Genomic DNA, 23,274 nt, shown 5'->3' with positions numbered 1-23,274 from the left:
TTCTCATCAACTGAAGTTCCAAATGCAGGACGTTTCACGGTCGAACACCTTTAGCTCCGTTAAGGAGACCGAGATTAGATGATGGTTATGTAGCCGTGTGTCAGTGCATGTGTCTGTGTTGGGGAATGAGAAAGAATGAACAGGAAGGCAAGAGCTGTAGCTAGGGATTTGGGTGTTCAGAGGTATGCTTTGCCTCTGAGAAAGGCACCATCACAGTCTGGAAGTGGAAAGTCTGGCGTTATTTGACAGGCCCAGAACTTTCATTAATAACATGACATATAAAAATACATACTTAACACCGTGGTTTATAAAGTGTCTTCCTTGAGCACATAAGTTGCCATCCATGCAGGCTGACAGGGGTGTTTAGAAATCAGTATGTGAGTAGCTCTGTGACAGAGAAATTGACAAAGTAACTGTCTTCCACTCAGTTTACTCAGCTGAGTGATGTCTCTTTATAACCAAATAGATTACTGTAGGTAGCATCACCAAGAAAGTCCCATCACAAAAGTCTTTAAAAACCACTGCTAACGAAGCCACATCACCATCCTTCCCCTGTGCTCTAACAATCCAATACATCATTTCTCTAGTTTACTTCACTTAAGTGTTATAGACCGTTAAAGCTATGCAGACAGCTGTGGTTCACCCCTCATCCATCACTAAAGCTTAACAAAGGTACCACAGTTGAAAATTTAATGAGGACATGTAACTATAGATACTCATGGAGTTATTTTTTTTTTAAGTGTACCTCTAGGTAAAGTCTGTCTCTGTGGCAAATATTTCAGAAAAAAAAAAAATGCACGCTATCATGGGAAATGATCTCCCTCTCTTCATTCTTGACATCCAGGGTTATTGATGATGCTACACACTCTGACACATTCAGGTCTTCTTCATTTGCTGATTTATTCTAGTGGCTCGGTATGCACTCACTTAGTATCTGCTCATGATGATATGTTAGTGCTAAAAAAGAGGGGGATACATGAAGAGCCTTTTCCTGAATGTATGGAATCCGTTTCCTAGAGAGAGGTACACAGTACCTATATGCAGAAGCCCAGGACACCCTGACCTGGCTGGGCCAGTTGCTGGCATTGAATGTCATCAGGTCTCAGGTCATAGGACCGGAAACCACTCCGCCCATCTTCCTGGATGTTCCTGAGCACAAATGACATGATGTTGAAAGGACTTGAGCAATCTACAGCTTACCTTTTGAGTTGTCATGCAAATCAAACACCGTTTTAGCTCTTCCGTTCTTGTTTCGTAAACCCAACCTTGCAGGAGACCCAGGAACCTGGGGTCGGTGGAGGAGAAACTTTTTCCTGCTTTAATAGATATGGCCAGTGATGGGAGATTGCTCTTTACCAAATTTTAACAGCCTGAGCAATCGCTGCACTTGGCTTCAGCATTTCTTCCTCCAGCTCCGCTCACTCCATTCTGCTAAGGACTTAATGTTCTTCCCTTGTGGGCAAACAAAAGATTCTGCCGCATTTGGCCTTCAAAGCATGGCTCAGACTTCAGGAGCTAATGGCAGATGGTGTCTGTTGCTGGCATCCACAAGTTCGAGTAAACTTAGATTGGAATTCTGATTACGCCAGGCAGTTGTTTCCATTTTAAATATTCTTAAGTCTTTATTTCCAGCTTGCATCTTAACATCGTCCCAGATTTTAGTACTATTGGAATCAAATAGTCGACTCACAGAGAAACATGAGCGGCTCTAGGGAGGTCTGCTTTTAAGTTACCATTGTTCCTTGGAACGGTTTGCTCGTGTTATGGTTGGCTTTGAAGAACCTCTACGTAAATAGTAGGTCTCTATCATTACAGATGAAATTTGGAAGGAGAGACAGCACCAAGCGTTCTGAAGTGTAATCCATGCTTGCTATTTTTACTACCTCACCACATTACTGAAAATGGTGAGACCTGTCCCACCTGTCCTATGAGAATTTTTTTTTTTAAAGAAGAACTGTAGTAAACCATGATACATGTTAAGTTTTGCTTGTAAGTGAAAAGACCATCATGCCCATGAACAATCGTCATGCCCTTTGAAAGGCCTTATCTCAGTCCCTTGTGTACATAGAGCTGATCATTGTCTCTAAGTTCTACCACCTAGAACCCAAACCTGTCTAGCTAGATATACACACTTAGATACCTTACATTGCATGTATATTGCTGGCAATTAGAACACTGTTTAAAAAGTTTTCCCGCTGCCTCTGCTTCTATATTGCTATAACACTCCTGTATCCTCCATCACCAACTCCTGTGAAATATAGATGTCCACCCTAATTTCTCTGTTTAATTTTGTCATTTTTTTTTCCTTAGTGCTTTTTACATCCACCATTCAACATGTGGAGTATGTATGTATTGGTGGGGGGGTGCTTCTGGGAGCCACAGGGGGAGACGTTAGACTTGCTATGAGCTCTTCAAGTCTCCACCCTGGAGAAATTTAAATGGAGCAGGGGAGACTGATAACTCACTAATTGTGATAAGGACAGTGAAGCCCACACACATTATTTAGATAAAAAGTAACAGGTAAGAAAGTCTCTGGAAGGAGGTGACCTCTAGGACAGGCAAATGCCCCGGCCATCAAGGGCAATGGCTGCTCTTGCAGAGGACTTGGGTTTGGTTGCCAGCACCCACATGAAGGGTCACATCTACCTGTACCTCCAGTTCCAGGTGATCTGGCACCCTCTTCTGGCCTCCATGGGCTCTGCATACATGGGGTATACTTACATACATGCAGGCAAAACACTCGTACACAGGAAGTAAAAATACATGGAAGGGGAAATCTCAAAGGCCCCAGCCCTAGAAAAACACTGTAGGCAACTAAAGAATGCTGAGATCAGGAGAATCTTCAATAGGGATGAGCCCCTTAATTGTCACCTAATTCCATGTGGTCATCCCTGAAATCATAGACATACAAGCAACACCAAATGGAATCCATCGGGTACTTATACATCTCTGTGAATATATATATATACACCAATAACAAAAGAAGAATTTGAGAGAGAGATGGGGAAATATGAGAGGGATTGGAAGGAGAAAGTGAACGTGGAACAATGAGATTAAAATTTAATTTTAAGCCGGGCGGTGGTGGCGCACGCCTTTAATCCTAGCACTTGGGAGGCAGAGCCAGGCGGATCTCTGTGAGTTCAAGGCCACAATGGACTACCAAGTGAGTTCCAGGAAAAGGTGCAAAGCTACACAGGGAAACTCTGTCTCAAAAAATAATAATAATAATTTTAAAAATAAATAAATAAATCTAGAAAGAGAAAGCTGACATCTAAGCTACTATCAGGAGTTGGGCTGGGGTGAGTTGGTCCTACATACAGCCAAGAAAGAGCATTTCAGATTGAGGAGCACGGAAAGCCGAGACCCTGAGATAGCAGAGTGCAATGTGTCTGTGGGAGAAGAACAGATCATAGCCAGGAGGTGTGAGACTAAAGGAGCAAAGGCCAGATCCTGCAGGGCCTGTGTAGAATTCAGTATGAGTAGTGAGAAGCCATTGGAAGGAGGGATACATGCGTGCAGCTAGTGAAACAATATGATTTTATTTTAAAAGATGTATCTGATTTCTGTGTAGAAATTATGGAAGCAAGGAGACCCATTAGGAGACCAATAAAATGGGCAGGGGGAGGTTCAAGAATATTCCTTATGTACATATGACACCCGAATTACTTGGCCAGATTCTTTTAGTTTTAGTTTTGATTGACAGAGTCTCAGTATGGTTCTCAGTATGTGCTCCCTGGACGGTAGCATTTGAACCATCTCATATTTAATCCTCACCTAAATGTATTCTTTGTGCTTTGGGAAAATGCAAAATCATGTGCCCTCCTCGACCAGTAAACCAGAAACTCTAGAGACTGAGCACAGGAAATTGCCTTTAATATGCTCTCTGGGGGATTCGGATGCCCAGCAAGATTGAAGACTACTACTGTAGGTAGGGGTTTCTAGTGACATCAGAATTACAGAGTTCTTCACACAGTTCTGGGCCCCATCACAGAAGTTCTTCAGATAGATGGAGGGTGGGATGAGAAAAATCAAGAATGTGTGTATAGGAAATTCCCAGGGGATGGGGATTCTGCTCAACTCAGCCACGCTGTGATAACCCCAACTAGTGCATAGTTAAAGGCCACCCCCACCTACTGTCCTCTCAGTACATTAATATGTTCAGAACCAGAATAATCCATAACCACATTCCCAGGAAGCTCTTTCTTCTGCCTCACTCACGTTCTTTTGACCGGCGTTGACATGATCTAAACTTCTCTTAGGCCCACTATGCCATCTGTAAAGGTAGATAAGTGGTGTCTTTTGTCTAATTATAATAATTAAATAGTCCCATTAATGCCTAGTCTTTGTGAATTGCTTAGTTTAAAAAAAAATGGTAGCTACTCCTGACATGTCCAAAGTGCATTGTCTGCAGCTTACTGGAAGGATTCTTGATTCCTGGATTTCAATGTTATTTGTAATACAAAGGGAATCTCCTTCAATTGTTTCTAATCTGGCTACAGAATAGCTAACTATCTTGGAATCACTGTGCCAAATATGAAGTAACTATAGCAAGTTATATTTAGAAACAAGATCAGTTACCTTGGTAGGTTGATTGGTTGGTTGATTGGTTGGTTGGTTGGTTGGTTGGTAATAAATACCTTTGAGTTCCTGGTTCTGTGCAGGCAGTACAATTCTTGACCTTAAGAGTCTGTCATCTAATCAGATAGACTACACATGAAAGGGCAGAAGAGGAAACTCTACAGACAGGACCATGAAGAACCTATCTGTGGACTGAGGTGATTAAGGCAGCTCCCACAGAGGAGTTGACACTGAACTCCATTAGTCCGTGGTTAAGAAAACATGGGTCTTTATGCTCATTAAAGACCTCCCACTTGTCCTGGGTTCACCTCTTCAGTCCAGAGGTCTTAGCCTTCGACAATTCTTTGCCCTTGAACCCTGAAATCTGAATATTCTTTATCCTCCCTAAGAACGAAAGTAAACTCACAGTTCATGAACACATGGTCCTCAGCTCTTGGGGGCTGGTTTTGACCAACTGAATGTGCTCAGCTAATTGAGTTGGGGGAACTGGTAGAGCGGCTATCACCGCTTTTAAGCATCATGATTTATTAAGGTATATATGGGAAAGACATTTTCTTTTTTTTACTGGCAAGAAAAATCAATGGAAACAGTGTTGCCATCTTCCTAAGTAACGGGGCTGAGTTGTCTGCAGAAATGTTACCAAAGATGCGCCCAAGAAGCATCTGCAGGAATTTCACATTTAAACGCTACTTTGACAGTCATTATTCAGGTAAGGGATGACCCAGAGGAATAAAAATAAAATCAGAAGTAGTAAAGAACTACAACCACCAGTATAGGGAAAAGCCCAAAGGAGGAAATGGTACCAGAAAACAGGAGATAGTTACAAATCAACCAGACATTCAGGATGGGAAAGCTATTTAACCCTGATGCCGGTATTCGTCCACTTTCTGGAGCAAAGTGAGATTTATTTATAAGGTTCTATGCCCTCTAGGTCTCATATGCTTTTAAAAGTGGAAAAGTAATTTCTATGAACCAGCAAAACTTTTCTCAGTTAAAATGTCTTCCTTTTAAAGTCATAAGAATTGTCAGGCTGTTCATTCAGCTCTGATTGTTTAAGTTGCCTGGCTGATGTATAACTTCTACGTTCCACAGAAAACACCGGAATATAATAGGTACGTGACACTCTGAAGCAGGAGACAGCATTTTCTACTTTACACAAAACCTCTCTGGGGTTCGTTTTCCTCACATACAAAATGTGGATGTGTAGAACTCTTGCCAACCTGAATTAAAGTATGGGAAAAGTGCTTTCTAAAATGTTAAGTAGTGACACATTGTGATCAAAATATCTTACAATAAACAAGAAGGAGAGAGAAATTAATTAGAACAGACTAGAAATGCACATATATATAAAACAAATGCATATATATATAAAATAGAAAAAATACATTCATTTCCAGGTGTGGTGGTACACACGTGTGATCCCAGCTCTAGGGAGGCAAGAAGATTCTAGCAAGGGTGAGGCCAGAGCGGTCTACATCAAACGTTCTAGGCCAGGCAGGGAAAGCCGTACTTAAAAAGACCCTCGTGGAAGAATACTATTTTCTTTTCCTCTTCCCCCACTCCCTGCCCCTTAATAAGAGAAGTGAAGCCAAAGAACTAAAGTGATTTTTAGAGAAAGTGTTTTCACAGCAAGTTAATGGGAAGAAAAACAACCAAAAAGGGAAGGGAGAAGAAGCTGATGAAATTAGAAGTCAAGAAGTTCACAGAAGAGCCAGCCAGCCATCTTCCTTGCTTAACTCTCAAAACGCTGTGTGTGGTTCAGCCGGCCCATCCCCAGCACTGGTTCACAGCACAGACGTTTCCAGAGGGACCAGACAGAGCGCAGAGTCAAATACCTTCATCTACCCTCAGAACTCAGCCCGGGGGAGATTCAGAATGTTCCCTGTCTCTCTAGGCCAATGTACAGGGCAGGAAAAAAAAAAATCAAACTGCCTTTTTACAAACTAAAAGCACCCCCAGTACAAAAGATCCCTATGATTCTAAATTTTCAAGTTATTTTAGAGACTCAAAGATATTTATGCATTCTCAATGATGCTGTTATTCCCATAGCAAGTCATCTTTATTTGGCAGAAGGGCAGGGTACCAATAGATTTGTAATTTAGCGTTCTCTCTTTCTTTCTGTGGGAGTTAAATAAAGAAAATAAATACTGTTGGAACAATGCACATTTATATATGATACAGTGTCATTCAGGATTATTTTTATATCATAGTAAAAGATATGAAATTTTTTCTTTTTAAGTTCTGTCTTATTTTAGAAGCATGGATGATGAAAGAGATTTTTTTTTTAATCATAAAATAGTAATCCCAGGGACAGAGTTTTAAAGACCATCTTTCAGCACAATTGCTTGTGGGTCTCTGGGAATTATAGAGCAATCATCACAGGGAAGAAAGGATTTGCATGTGATTCTCACTACTCATGCACTGTGGACACACAATCTGAGGGGTTTTTCCCTATAGTTTAGAGGTATTTAGGTTTTCAAGTTACTGAAATCATCCACACACATATAGGATAAAGAACAAAAAAAGAATTATTCACTTAAATTATTATTAATTTTTTTTGTCAATAAGACAGACCTGCCTTCAAGCTAGCCCAGAAAACAGTTAGTGGCTCATCATAAATTCCTCTGTCTTAGGACAGACTGCCCTGAAAACACAGGTCAGTTGCTCAGAGATTAGTTCTCAATACAGACTCAGAGGCATTTGAAGTCTCTATAGAGAGAAGAAAAAAAAAAATATGTGATGTTTCAGGAAACACAACCCAAAGAAATTTACCCTGATAAGTTAAGCTGACTAGAATACAACTTTTTTGATTTTTTTTTCATATACTGTAATCTGATCACAGTTTCCCCTACCTTACTCCCTCTCTCCCTCTCAGAGTCTCTCCACCCCTCCACCTCTCTCTTTCTCTCTCTCTCTCTCTCTCTCTCTCTCTCTCTCTCTCTCCAAAAAAGAGCAAAAAATAAAATAAAATGAAGCAAACAGACAAAAAAATCAAAGCACCAAAAAACGTACATACATACATACACACACACACACACACACACACACACACACACACACACACACAGAGAGAGAGAGAGAGAGAGAGAGAGAGAGAGAGAATACATAAAAATGCAAAATTGGAAGCCGTAGTAAATAAGCAAAAAACAAGTAAAGTTTAAAAAAAAATTGCCCCAAAACACATTATGAGACAAAACATCTCCAAAAATACCATCAAGTTCATTTTGTGTTGGCCATCTGAAACTGGGTAGAGGCCCCCCGCTTAAGTGTGGATCGTATACCCAGTGAGACTCTGGGGGAGAAAATTATTTTTCCCTTTATAAGCAGTTGTCAGCTGGAAATAGATTCTGGGTTAGGGGTTTAGAGATTCGTGTTCAGTTCCCTTCTCAGTGCCAGGACCCCGTCTGGCTTGGACCTGTGCCTGCTGCCTCAGTCTCTGTGAGTTCATATGTATGCCAATTCTGCTGTGTCTCGAAGACCTTGTTTCTTTGGTGTGCTCCATCCCCTCTGGCTTTTACAATCTTTTCCTCCTTTTCCTCATAGTTCCCCAAGTCCTGAGGGACAAGGCTGGATGAAGACATCCCATTTAGGACTGAGTGTTGTTCCAGGTCTCTTGAGCTCTGCACATTGTCCAGTTGTGGGTCTATGTATTAGTTCTCATCTACTACAGGAGAAAGCTTCTCTGATGCCAGTGAGACACTGGCCTATGGGTGTAGCGGAATGTTATTGGGAGTCATTTTATTGTTGTGTTCCTTTAGCAAAATAATAGTATTTGGTTTTCCCCAAGGTCCATGGGCTATCTTGTATCAGGCTCTTGGCAACCTGAACGGCGGTAGGCATGAGTTCTATCTCCTGGAATGGGCCTTCCACACAACCATATAGTGGTGGTGGGTTGCTCCCACATTTGTGCTGCTCTTGCCCAAGCATATCATGCAAGCGGGTCACCATTGTGGATCAAAGGGTTTGTGGCTGAGTTCCAATACAACTTTTTACATTTTTTTTGCATTTCCAAAGTCAATGTCTCAAAAGTACGTCAACCTACCTAACAATAAAATAGGACCAGAATTAGTATGCACAGCCATGCAAACTGTATTCAGAACCCACAACTGTACAGAAGACATGGCTGTGACTAGAGAGTCAGCGTTCTGGTCGAAGAGACAGCTGCTGATCAGTTCAGTCTGGTCAGTGAAGCCGTCTGTGGTGGCCAACCCGCTCTGGGTACCTCGATTCAATTAAGTAACTCTTCAGGGTCCTATAATACTCATTACATATAGATGCATACAATTATTCAGAATTACAGACAGTACTTTGGATCAATAATCAAGTACAGGTGGGCAGTGCCCAGATACTCATCACGACAGGTGTGGCTTTTCCTATTTTTTGTTTGTTTTTTGTTTTGTTTTTGAGACAGGGTTTCTCTGTGTAGATTTGGTGCCTGTCCTGGATCTCACTCTGTAGCCCAGGCTGGCCTCAAACTCACAGAGATCCGCTTGGCTCTGCCTCCCGAATGCTGGGATTAAAGGTGTGTGACACCACCACTTTTCCTGTTTTAACCACATACTTTACACCTTGACTCTACTGATGAATTCATAGTAACAGTGTGGGTTTCTTTTTTTCTTCTACACCAAGTCTGGCCACCTCCACTGTTGCTTCACCAACTCTAGAATGTTCTGAGCCTATGCTTTCACTCTCAGCCTTTTAAGATCATCCCACAAGAAGTATCCATTCAAAATACAGGTCTGTTCACACCACTCTTTGACTCAATGGTCCTCCAAAGCCACTGAAGCAGCAGCCCTGGGCAGCTTCCTGCCCCAATCCCTGGCATTCTCCTGCTTGGCCATTCTCCATACTCACCCTCTAGAGGAATCTAGACCACACCAGGTATACACCATTCTAATCTCCCCTTCACAGGATGGCTCAGACCTCTGTTGAAATGCCCTCATGGCAGAAAGCCTCTCCTATTCCATTGCATCTGAAAGAATCACCCTCCATGACCACAGCCCTCAGTTCCTTGTCTCTTCACCCTTGTTATTCTTTCCTGGGAGAATATTCATGCTATGCTGTTTGTTATTGGGCCCAATGACTTTCCCCTCACATTAGAATGTGAACTCAGTGAGTTTGGGACCTTTAGGAGTCTCATATTCACTACTGCGTCACCAAAGCAGTCCCAGGACAGGACAAACCCCCGACAAATACTTGCTGGCTACAACTAGTATGGAAGAATGATAAAGGGCATTTTTTTTTTCTCAACTCCAAATGACTGTTCGGAGCACAGAAGCCCAGGGCACTGTGCTAGCTCAGGTGCGCAAGTTAACAGTGCAGAGATTAAAGGGAGAGAAAGCGAAGACAGTGAGTGTGGACGACCGGAACAGCTTTGTGAACCTGACTGCTTGAGGCCAGCGTGCAGGCAGGTGTGGTATTTCCTTGCCAGCTAAATAAGCCTTCAGTCATCTGCTTGTTTGCAGAAGATAACCCAGGTCCATACTGATCCACTTATTCATCCAAAAGCCACCGCAAGGCTGTGGGACAGTTTGGATCCACAACTCCACAAAGTCATCTGGGCGACCTAGGTCATTTCCTTTCTTGGGGGGGGTGGGGGGCGGGGGCAGGGTGCATTCACGGGAGTGAGTGTAGGCACATGCACATAGCAGTCTTGCGTGTGGAAGGCGGGAAACAATCTCTTGTGTCATCTTGTTTGAGATGGGGTCTCTTTATTATTTGCTGATGAATCAGGCTTCAGGGATTCTCTGTCTCCCTGCTACTGGCATTACAGACGTGCACTACTGACCCTCTGGGGACCTCTGGGGACTAAACTTAGGTCCTCACACTCATATGTCAATCACTTTACCTACCGAGCCTTCTCCCCAGTCCACTGCTCTCCTTTGTATCCTTCCCATTTCTCCTTTCATGGAATGGTCTTCGTATCCGACCTGTGACACTGTTTCACCAGCCACCTCTGCAGGAAAGGGGAAATAGAGGACGTTGGGAACAAGCAACCTCCTTTTTGGAGGTGATGGAGAAGCTGCATGTAGCATTTTTACATAGTCTGACTTAGTCATGTTAGTGCAGGAAGATGAAAAAAAAAAAAAAAAAAGGCTCCAAAAATGAGACTCTAGGTAAGTGTCAATGTGTACAGTTAAACTCTAAACTCTGTTAGGGGAAATTACCCTGAAAGGAAGAAATACTCAGAGACAGTAATTGGTCTTTATTTAAACTCATTAGTTACCTGCAATTTGGGCAATTCACTATGCCTGCAATACTATTTTAGGGTTCTAGAATAGGTACAAAAACAAGCCCCAGGTTTATATGTTATATGACAGTCACAGTACAAAGTAGATTCTATAACCCATCATCCAGGCACAGACTACTACCAAAGGAGTTCCAATAGAGAAATTAGAAGTCTCAGAAATGAGATGGCTTTAAGAGACAGAAGGGAGCAGAAAAGGGTGATTCTAGATGAATCAAAAGGATAAACGTGATGGCTAGCCTTCTGATCCTGTTCAGCTTCAGGATAAAGGGATTTGTAGAAGCAGCCAAGGGCTTGTTTCCTCCAAGTATGAAAATTGGTAAGAGTTTTTGATGAGTCACTAATATGGCCAGAGCTGACCACACAAGGATCATCAATGAACACAGAGTTACTGGGAGCAAGGAGGGAATGAATTGGGGGGCGAGGCAGAGGAAGATCACAAGGTTTCTTATAAAATGATTTTATAGGAAAAAATTTTAAACCCTTTGGAATCACCTTGGTCAAATATTAAGCTGAATTACATATAATATTTTCTGAATTCCTGCCATGGTTAGGTTAGTGGATCTCAATCTTTTTTTTTTTTTTTCACTTGTATATATTTAAAAAGAAACATTTCTTCCCTTAATCCTTTTCCATAAATATATTTGGAATGAGATCCTCAACGTATTTACTGTTTGAAAAACACTTCCTCAGACCATGAGGGAAGGAGTACAGAATGCGAGCTATCGAGGTCTTTCAGATTACATCTGTCAGGAGAAAAAAGAGAGGCACAAACCGCCACAACACAAAATAGTGGCGTCAGGGGCCTGGAAGGGTCCTGAGATGGCATTTGTCTAAACGTTTCATATTGTTACTGGAATGAAGAAGCACAGGGTTGTCTACTGACTCAACAGTTCAAAGCAAATGAATACACACATGAGAAAGATAGGCAGAGCTCCTTTAAGAAGCCCAAGTCCCGCCACGCCCATGACACACGCCTTTAATCCCAGGACTTGGGAGGCAGAGACAGGTGGATCTCTGTGAGTTCGAGGCCAGCCTGGGCTACAGAGTGAGTTCCAGGAAAGGCACAAAGCTACACAGAGGAAACCCTGTCTTTAAAAAAACCATTTAAAAAAAAGAGTTAAATTCCTTCTTAAAATCAGGATTACAAATACTGTGGCATATGTAATTTCAGTTAGACAAATGTTTGTTTGTTTTCTTGGTGTTATTATTTCTGTGTTGGTGTGATTATTGCTGTTTTGTTGGTTTTGAGCTTGAGACAGGGTCTTGTTTAGTCCAGGCTGGATGCAAACTTGAGACCCTCCTGCCTCTGCCTCCAAAATACTAGTATTGCATGCCTGAACCATCACATCTGGCTTCAAATGTCTTTTGTTTTGTATTGGGGTGTGTGTGTGTGTGTGTGTGTGTGTGTGTGTGTGTGTGTGTGTGTGTCACATGCATGCCAGTACCAGAGAAGGCCAGGAGAGGGCGTCAGTCTCCTGCAGCTATTGGCAATCATGTGGCACTCCATATGGGTGCTGGGTACTGAACTCAGGTCTTCTAGAAGAGCAACAAGTCACTTAACCATTAAGCCATCTCTCCAACTCCTCAGATACTCTTATTCCTAATACCATTAGTTCTATTCATATGATAAATTGCAGTATTTATTCAAATATGTGTGGTCTAACATCAGTGGTACGGGCTTAGCAAGGAGATACATATTTAAAGTTGTATGGTGACTGGCTTATTTTAGTCAAGGCTTTAGCTCTCCATGACTGAGTTGTCTCCCACTTTGAACACAATATCAAGAGAATATAATTGAGACCATCGGATCTTTCAGGAAAGGGTTCTAGTCAAGTGGACCAGCTCTACCCTTACCCCTCAACCTACATCTTCATCACTGAAGGACGGGGCTGCCTTGGCTTAGAGGTGTTCTGCCCCTTGGATGCAATGAAGTCCTTGGGAGACTCTGCTCTCCTGACTCACTTTGTTGTCCTAAGTTTTTCTGCTTGGTAGATAGTATCACATACATCTCAGCCAATGGCTATGATGTGGCTACTGAATTTGTACAGAACCAAACATCGGAGCCACATCCTTCATTAGCCTTTTTGAATATTTTTCTCAATAAAAAATATTGTAAAGATAACTTTTCTAATGTTACTTGGAAAAGATGTCAAAACTTGCCATGAAGTTCACTTATGTTATCATATTCCACTCTGAGCTCTGTGTGTCCAATTTAAGGCATTATTCAACTAAGGCATGTTAAATTAAGCTTCTCTCTCTTTTCTTGTGGTTTAGGGGAAAAGTGACTGTGATGATATACATTCAATAATAAAAGAATGAGTATACCCTGGTCTAATTACACTGAAAATATTCTTGTTTGATTATTTCATGTTATAAGTGTTAGAAGTAAAACTTATGTCACATTTTGACATCACAGGTTTGTTTCAAATTATTATGTGGTGGTAGTTTTTGTTTAAAAAATTAAAGGGTAGGAATAGATACATATGTAGTATAAGCTAGGAAATCATTTATTTTTAAGTAATTTATTTCATTTTTTTCTTAAGCACCTCTTCTGCCAACACTGTTTTTGGAAATTTAAAGTGTTTGCAAAATATGAGAAAACAAGGTTCTTTACAGTTGCTTTTGTGGTTTGAACATAATTGTATTTTCAACAGTGAAATGAATTACACTTGAAGAAGGATATGCTAATTCTTTTTCTCTCTCTTCCTCTCTCCCCTCTCCACTGAAACCCACAGACGTCTTGCTGGAAATGCTTTGACACACATTCCCAAGGGAGCATTCACAGGCCTTCACAGTCTTAAAGTTCTGTAAGTAAACCAAGCGTTGTTGGAGACCGTTCTGATTTTCATGTCAAATGGCAGCTAATGAATGTGCAAACATGGGGATCTTTGAGGTGACTCATTTAAGTCCCTCTCTGCCTTCCCTGGTATCATAAATCCTTGTTACACTTGTCTGTAACCTGTGTGTGACAATTCCTCTCCCCTTCTCTAACATTATATCTCAAGTTGTTTGCCTTTACATAACCCCCTTACCTATTCGAACATGCAAGAATGTTTCTTTTTTTTCTCCATGTCATGCAGTTGGGGAGCATGTGTATAAAGATTTTGGTCACTGAGTGAATTAACTCGCTATGATGCCACCAAAATGAGATCACGACTTCAAACTTGCTTTGAAATTTGTTTCCTTATGATATACCAAGTCAGGACCCACTCAAGCACATTAGGTTTGTGTATATGAGTAGATGCCAGAAAACCTGGAGCATGGCCTAATAAAAGTGGACAGCTGTTTTTTATGAAATGTTGAGTTAGGGATATAGCTCAATGGTACAACCTTTGCCAACTATACCCAAAGCCCTGAATTCTGCACAGAGAAGAGAGTAGGAGAGAAGGAGTGGAAGGTTTTAAATGTATGCTTATACATATGTTTTCTTAGCATTCATTGTCCAACTTCCAAATTTGTTGTCCTAAAATTCAGTACTGTTGAATACTTTCTTAGTTTGGGTTACTATTGTTGTACTGAAACACTGTGACCAAAAGCAACTTGGGGAAGAAAGGGTTTATTTGACTTACATGTCCTGAATCACAGTCCACTGAGGGAAGTCAGGGCAGGAACTCAAGCAGGGCAGGAACCTGGAGGCAGGAGCTGATGCAGAGGCCATGGAGGGGTGCTGCTTACTGGCTTGCTCCTCATGGCTTGTTCAGCCTGCTTTCTTCTAGCTCCCAGGACCACCAGCCCCAGGGTGGCACCACCCACAATAAGCTAAACCATCCCACATCAATCACTAATTAAGAAAATGGCCTACAGGCTTGTCTACAGCCTGACCTTGTGGAGGGATTTTCTTAATTGAAATTCCCTCCTCTCACTTGGCATGAAACTAGCCAGCACAAACACCTTCTTCTTCTAGTACTCACCATCAAATTTTGTTTCAGTGTGTTCAAGTTTGTAGGAAATAGTAAAAGTTGCAAGTCACTCTAAATTTTATCCCTAAAACAATATCTTGATTTCATTTTTTTTCATTGAGATAAAAGTTAACTCCAAAAAAGCATTTGATTTATATATGCTTAATAAAAATTGCATTTCAGTTGCCTAAGATATATGTAAATTTTAAAAAGTTTAATTCAATTTAATAGTTTATGAAAAATTAAATTCTAGGGGAATAAAGGAGAACAACTGGGGTGGGGGAGGGGAGGCTGCAGCCAGGAAGTAAAATAAATAGATGAATAAAAAATAAATAAATTCTATAGCAGAACCATTAGTAGGTCTTCTTAGATGACTGGATTTAGCTTGCCTTTTCTTTGGGTCATTTGTGCTATTCACAAAAATATTTTGGGTCATATCACCAACCCTAATGCTGACTTGTTATATGTATTAGCACCACATACGATGAACCTACATTTCAATGAATCCAGCAAGATATTTGAACCATTCAAAATGCATCATGAAATTCAAGTTTGAATAGGATGGCTAAAATGATTCCCCATGTCAAGTCATGTACAATAAAATATTTGTATGCTGTTAAATAAATTATATTGTAGGGGCTAGAGAGATGGTCCCATGGTTAAGAACACTGGCTGCTCTTAAAGAGGACCCAGAATTTAATCTCAGCACCCACATGGCAGCTCACAACCACCTGTAACTCCAGTTGCAAGGGACCCATGGCCCCCTTTTGTTCTCCCCAGTGACCAATAGGTTCATAAACATATAGACAAGTACACACTCACATACAACTAAAAATAAATAAAATATAAAAGAATAAATTATACTATAACCAACTACTTCAATTCACTCAACAAACTGTATATTGAGTGTATGAGATAGTGTGTATATATGTGTCCAGGTGTATCTCAAGCCATCATATTTTATTTGAAATACAAGTATCTAATGTAAATACAAATGAATTGCATGATATGAAGTATATGTGGCTTATTATAATTGCATGGAAATATAATTTTAAATCCCTAAATTTTTAATGAAGTTTGAACTACTCAAGTTTTATACATGATTTTTTCCACCACCCTATTATGTATATTTCCTGATCTTTCCATTGTATAATTCCAATTGCACTATCTTCCCACTGAGTGTTCCTCATAATACACTACATGTCCAGTAAATCAAAGACAAAATATGTCCTGGTCATTGGTATATCCCAGCCAGTTGAAAAGGACCTGACTCACAGTTTGCACTTAGTAAACATTTGTGGAGTGATGATTCTGATTCATAATGCAGGGAAAACACAGACGCTCTAGACATCAACAGTTTCTTAATTTTGTGTGATGTGAACCCAGTGATTCAAGTTTATTTATCAGATAACTATTAGCCACTCAATGAAAGAGTGTTATGATATGATATGCAGGGTTTCTGCCTGCAAACACATTTCATGTACCCAGAATGGTTAGGCACATGCTCTTGCTGCTACTTAGGCTACATTTTGCCCACACACTCTAGATAGCACTGGCCTAAACTGGTTTTTTAAATGAGTCCTAGAAGCTGTTGTTTGGATATGGTTCAAGTTTGTCCCCCAAACATCCATGTGGGAAAAGTTTGGTCCTGGTAGGGTAACGCTGAAACAGTGGAACCATTAAGAGGTGGAGCTTATTGGGAGGTCACTCTGTCTTTGGAAGAGGCATTCTCAGAGGATTAATACAGTTTTCACCTGGTTCATTCCCCAGAGGAGAAATCATTATAAAAAGAACAAGCTAGGCCCCTGGATCCCTTCAGCTTCCTGTCTTACCATATGATTGCTGTGGGGTCTATTCCTTCATTGTAATGTTACCATTCCTGCATCCCTCACTAGACTCTGGGTAGATGATGCTAAAATCTGGATAAATGATCTTGGACTTTCAGCCTCTAAAACTGTAAACTAAATAAACCTATTTGCTTCATAAAGTTCCCATCCTTGGGATTTCTTGTTATAGTACAGCAACAGGAAATGAGCTGAGGTTATAGGCTATCTCTGAGACTCACTGTTGAAATGTGCTCTTTCGACCAGAAAAAAAAAAAAAAAAAAGAAAGAAAAAAGAATGGAACAAATGATGGATTTGTTATTGAGAGTCTCTTTTTATCCATTCCTACCAACTGATGTTTCCTGTCTTCTAAATCAGGGATTCAGCAAAGCTTGATGCTTGTGGTGCTCAAAGGATCATTAAACAAATTATTGCTAGAAATTACTGCTAGACCAATGAATATAAATCATGAACTTGAAGATTTTATAATCTAGTGACAGATTGTGGGATCAAGACAGACAAGCATATCACCTCTGCTTCTTGAACAAAGCATAATCTAGAGATGTGATTAGCTGTACAACTATAAAGGCTAGAAACATTCAGTCCAGTCTAGGGTTCAGCCTCAGCTTCCTATGAAAGAGATTTTCCCGCATAAATAAATAAATAAATAAATAAATAAATAAATAAATAAATAAATAAATAGCAAACAACAACAGAAGCTGAATCTGGAAGTATAACTTGAAATTAACCCTCCAGGTAAAATGGTGGCTGAGGGACAGGACAGTATGCTCAGAGGCACAGGGGTGGCCAAGGCCAGGGATGAATAGGGAGCCCCCAAGGGGATAATACACCAGCATTTAAAGGAGAGCTTTGGAGGAGAGTAATGTGGTGATATATTGTATTGCCCAATATATGTGCACCCTAATAAAGCTTATCTGAGGATTAGAGGACAAAGCCAGCCATTATATTAAATATCAGACAATGGTAGCACACATCTTTAATCCTAGCATTTAGGAGACAGAGATCCACCCGGATCTCTGTGAGTTCAAGGCCACACTGGAGAACAGAGCCAGGCATGGTGGAACATGCCTTTTGTTTTTGTTTTTGTTTTTGTTTTTGGAGACAGGCTCTCTGTGTAGCTTTGCACCTTTCCTGGATCTCACTATGTAGACCAGGCTGGCCTCAAACTCACAGAGATCTGCCTGCCTCTGCCTCCCGAGTGCTGGGATTAAAGGCGTGTGCCACCACCACCCAACGGCACATGCCTTTTATCCCACCACTAACCATAAAGGTCTAGAGGTCTGTACAGACAGACAGGAAGTGATGTAGCTGGGCAGAGAGAGGAAATGAGATGGCAGAACGGAAAGGCATATAGGCATGGGTATACAGGAAGTAGCTCCCTCTGGAAGCTGAGGAGTTGGTGAGGTGTGGCTTGTCCTATTCCCTGATCTCTCGGCTTTCACCCCAATATCTGGCTCCAGGTTTTTATTAATAAGATTGCTCAGCAATTTGTCTTACAGTCTAAATATTCCCATTATAGAAAGCTCAGGTGTCATGTCAAAACAACACGGATATTTTTTTTCTAAGCATAATGAGGAGTTGAAGAAAAGATGTGAGGAGAGAAGTGTTCAGACTTTACCGTTTTGTTAGACCCCTATCTATCAAATGGTGAGGGTTCAAGAGCAGGAAGGTGCCGCAGGAACTGTGTTCAATACTTGGTGACTCAGAGACTAACACCCCACAAAACCCAGATGTTTAAATAACTTAAACTGTTGTGGCATTAGCACAATGGTCCTCAGCATGGAGACTCTACCTGCTATGGAATATTAAAGAGTCTGTGGGGATATCTTTCTCCAGTTCTGACCCAGAAGGATCAAAATGTGGATTATCACCCAGCATAAAGGCAATTTTATCTACCATTCCATTTTACTTCTGATATGCCTTGTCACCAGATGCAAACCAATAATACTACTTTAGTGCATAACTCTGTAGAAAGGTTTTATAAGAAGTTTAACATGGTGTCATATTTTCATAGGGAAATGGAGGTGGATTAAATACATCCTGTCAAGACAGTTGAATAATTAATTAAGTTTGTATTTTTTTATTCCTGGCATTATAGATGTTCTAATGATTTATTTAAGTTAAAGTACCATTTATTCAGTATCATATCAAAAGCCACAAAACAGACCGTGTGTGTGTGTGTGTGTGTGTGTGTGTGTGTGTGTGTGTATAAAACTTCTGTGAAATCACTATTGAATTAATAGAAAAAGAAGCAAAGGGAAAGGGTCACATTGGCTTTAGTTAACAAAGTTTGCTTTATACATATTCCATACTGTCATCTTTTAACCACCTGGAGCACACATACAGAGTTCATGTTGGAGCAATTACTCAATGGATTATTAATTGGATGGCCTGTTGCTTTTAAAATAATATTCTTCCATTGCCTAACAAGGTTTACTGCCCAACTTTGAAGAAAGCAAGTTCCCAATCAACCTTGAATCCCCATTTCCTATGAAGGGATATAATCTCCAGAGTTTTTCAAAGTACTAGAGAAGGAATGCTGACCTCCACCTGAACATATAGGATAAATATTCTTAGGACATTTCAAGAGTTTCTTGTCCTTTTTTTTTTTCCTTGTTGGAGCTGAGGATCGAACCCAGGGTCTAGCAAACGCAAGCACTCTACTACCACTGAGCTAAATCTCCAGCCCCAATAGTTTCTTATCCTAAGGTATAGGAGATGAGTTTGACTTATCCTGAGGATACCCAGATCCATATGTGAGTTTCACAGTTCTTCGCCTGAAGTGCAACCCTTGTATTTTATTTGGGTCTGTTATTTTTATTTTAATAAAGGTTATTTCCTTTTTCCTTTAAAATATCTAAGAATGCTCTGTTGTTATGTGTCTTCACTAGTTTCTATTCTAGTTGCCATCCAGATTCTATCCAAGTCGTGCATGAAATGGCTTCCAATCATGTTATTTTTTTCACACACACCTTATTATTAAAATTCTAAGCAAGGGCTAAGGATGTAGCTTGTAAAGTGGTTGCTTAACATGCATGAAGTCCTGGGTTCTATCCCCAGCACTTCATGAAGCAGGCATAGCAGTGCATGCCTGTAATCCTAGCACTAGGGAGGCGGAGGCTGAATGACCAGAAGTTCAAGGTCACCCTCAGCTAATGAGTTTGAAATGAATGTGGGCTACATGAGATCTTGTCTCTGGAATATATATATATATATATATATATATATATATATATATAGATAGAGAGAGAGAGAGAGAGAGAGAGAGAGAGTCTAGCATCTGACCCCTTCATTAAAAATGATTGCTGGTATGGTGTCTTAGTTAGGGTTTCTATTGCTGTGAAGAGACACCATGACCACAGCAACTCTTATAAAGGAAAAACATTTAATGAGGTGGCTTACAGTTTCAGATGTTTAGTCTATTATCATCATGGTGGTACATGGTGGCTGGGAGTATGGTGGCATGCAGGCAGACATGGTGCTGGAGAAGGAGCTGAGAGTCTCACATCTTGATCCACAGGCAACAGGAAGTGAACTGAACTAGGCATGGCTTAAGCATAGGAGACCTCAAAGCCCACCCCCACAGTGACACACTTCAACCAGGCAACACCTACTTCAATAAGGCCACACCTCCTAATAGAGCCACTCCCTATGAGCTTATGGGGGCCAGTTACACTCAGACTTCCCTAGATCGTCACACATAATGCCATGCATTTAGTCAAATAAATAATTTTACTATAAATTACTTTTCCATAGTTACTTCTCCTTTGTGATGCCATTAGTTAAGTACTGATCCAATGTTGAAAGCCACAGCACAAACAACAAAATTCTGAGCAGAAGAGACTTGTCACTATCCTCGTAGAAACTCTCAAATATTTTATAAAGTTCAAAAGTGGACTATAGTTAGAGAGCTTCTCTCCAGGTGCCACCAAGCCCCTGCAGTCCCACAACCCACATATAAAAAAATCACACAGAAGCTTATATTACTCATAAATGTATGGCCATGGAAGGCTTCTTGTTATCTACTTCTTCTATCTTAAATTAACCCATTTTTATTAATCTATACTTTGCCACATGGCTCGTAGCTTACCGGTACCTTACATCTTTCTTGTCATGGCGGTGGCTGGCAGTGTCTCTCTGCCTCAGCCTTCCACCTCCCAGAATTCTCTTCTCTCTTGTCCCGCGTATACTTCTTGCCTGGCTACTGGCCAAACAGCATTTTATTTATACAGAACAATATCCACAGCAGTGGACACAAAGATAATGTAAAGGTCATGTTCATTTAGAGCCATGCCTTGCATAAAGTGGATGAGTAGAGACTATGGTAAGACAAGAGAAAGGTACTAGTGATCCAGTCAACTAAGATAAAAAACAGCAGCCTTGGTTGGCTAGTGCTGTTTTACATATTGACTCATTGCGATCTCTTACCTCTAACATGTGTGATTATTGTCCCTGAACACATTGGCCTTAAGATAGATAAAGCCCTTTGGTTCTGTACTGCAAAATACTTAACCCACTGAAATGCTGCATGAGGCATTTCCACAAAGTTCATTTTCTGGTAGAAGCCCTTCAGTCAAGAAGAGAAGCCCTCCTCCTACCACCCACCTCCAAACCAAAGCCATACGGGTGATAGGCAAAGGTAACTATATAGAAAAGTCACAGAGGCAGGGGAGGGAGTGGGGAGGGACAAGAGGGGGAATCTGTGGTTGGTATATAAAATGAATAAAGGAAAAGAAAAGTCATAGAGAGCCATCATTACCCCCCCCACACACACACACAATCTGATGTTGATCTAGGATCCAGCCTTGGTAAATGACATGAAGTCTATATATAGACTTAAACAGAAATAACATCTGAGAATTAAGTCCTCAATTGTCACTAGTCTCTATTTAAAAAATTGTTCTCCTCCCCGCCCCACCCCCTACTTCATCTTCTCTGTTCTCACTTAGCCTTGCTGATCAAACACTAGAAGAGAAGGAAAAAGACAGAATAAGCAAAGATGTATACTTAGAGATGCCTGAAGATGCTGTATGAAATAATGGCTATTTTAAATAGACTGAGAAAAGAAATAAAAAGTTATAGAAATCACACCTTGTCTCTAACAAAAGCAGTTCATATCATTCTTTTTGTAAGTGATAAAACGGAGTTATGTGTCTACACCCCTACCCAGGACATGTTCAGCTTGGTTTATACTCCATGGATTCGGTAAGGAGGGCTTGCAAAAGAAATCAGCAGCCATGTGGGCATTTTATACCGCACTCTGTAGTACTATAAACTCTTGAACTGTTTTGTCTCCCATCGAAATATCGCGAACAAAAACAGGAATTTCTAATTAACTCACTGGGGACACAAGATAACCTGCTCTACTTCTGTCATTCAAAGGTAACTAAACTAGAGATCTGGGATTGATTGATAATTGGGTTTTTTAGGATTTCTTTCTTTCTTCTTTGCACTCACTTGGGAATTTATCCTCCCAAACACTTTGATTGACATTCCAATGTTTTGACAGCACCTGGAACAGTGTCTGATGCTGTTGTGATAGGGTTGTCTAGTGTGACTTTTTTTAAATATCTTTCTCCATTTGTTTTCATGGGCAGTATGCTGCAGAATAACCAGCTGAGACAGGTCCCCTCAGAAGCCCTGCAGAACTTGCGAAGTCTCCAATCCCTGTAAGTACAGTTGTAACTACAAAACAAGAGTCTTGATTTGAGAAGGAACATTTAAATGTCCTGTAGACCATTTTGTTTGAGTTGATGAGTTGTATGGACTTGAGTCCTAGCCCTAGACATTGAGATATCTGGGTAGATATTTAATTACACCTGCAGTCAAAAGCCTCCTCTAGGTGTCTCAGAACCAAACATCAACTTCCATTCCCAGTAATAGTCTTGTTTCTAAATTCAAATCAGAAATGATGCTTAGTTTTTACCTAGAAAATTGGATGGGGCCATCTGATAGTTTGGCATCTTTAACTTGTTTTATTTCTAAAGCATCAGAGCTTCTTTGTAATCCAATTTTGCTGAGTCAAGTGAAGATGAGTGTTTTAAACTCTGCATAACTGTCAAACACCCTCAAATTATGAAATCAAGACTTACCATGCGTACTGAAGCATGGCTACAGCACAAACCACCAGCTGCCCATCACAGCTCACACATAGATAATCACAAACAGTCCCACAGTTCCCATATACATGGCCTCACAGACCTCACACAGACACACCATCACACACACACACACACACACACACACACACACACACACACACACCCTGCAATGGTGCTGATGTCTTTTGCTCTGAACACACACCTTTCTTTCCATCAGGAGATTCTCTCCAAGCACCCACATAAACACATAAGTAATTGCTCCCATGAAGAACATTATACCAGCTAGATGTTTGGGAGCTTGGGTTGGAAGTAATTGTTCTCAATCAACTACTTGGCAAGTCTCTGCCTCAACTGCTGTGTGAGTAAATCGCCTTCTCATCAGAACGTATGAGTGATTGCAATACGTTGCATGATTTCTGATGTACATGTGAGTCATGGACTCCTTAATTGTACTTCTACTGGAGGTCCTCATCTGTCTAACAAAGCACCGCTTTCTAGTCTTGACTGATGAGGGAGATAAATGTGTGAACAAAGCAAGAGAATACCGCAGGCTCTAGCTGGAAATCTTCGTAAGGAATCCATCAGTTAATAATTACATACA

General features: G+C 40.7%; 1 protein-coding gene across 1 annotated transcript in view; it reads left to right on the top strand.

The window, feature by feature from the left end:
- Lgr5 (leucine rich repeat containing G protein-coupled receptor 5) overlaps window positions 1-23,274 on the top strand; it is a 72,653-nt gene that overhangs the window by 2,864 nt on the left and 46,515 nt on the right. The window contains exons 2-3 of the mRNA XM_036169409.1: window positions 13,564-13,635; window positions 22,170-22,241. Of these exons, the coding sequence (XP_036025302.1) occupies window positions 13,564-13,635; window positions 22,170-22,241 (144 nt within the window). The remainder of the gene's footprint in view (window positions 1-13,563; window positions 13,636-22,169; window positions 22,242-23,274) is intronic.

Source organism: Onychomys torridus, chromosome 20 (genome assembly GCF_903995425.1).
Source record: "Onychomys torridus chromosome 20, mOncTor1.1, whole genome shotgun sequence".
Classification (NCBI taxonomy): Eukaryota; Metazoa; Chordata; class Mammalia; order Rodentia; family Cricetidae; genus Onychomys; species Onychomys torridus.
This window is presented reverse-complemented; position numbering and strand designations above follow the sequence as displayed.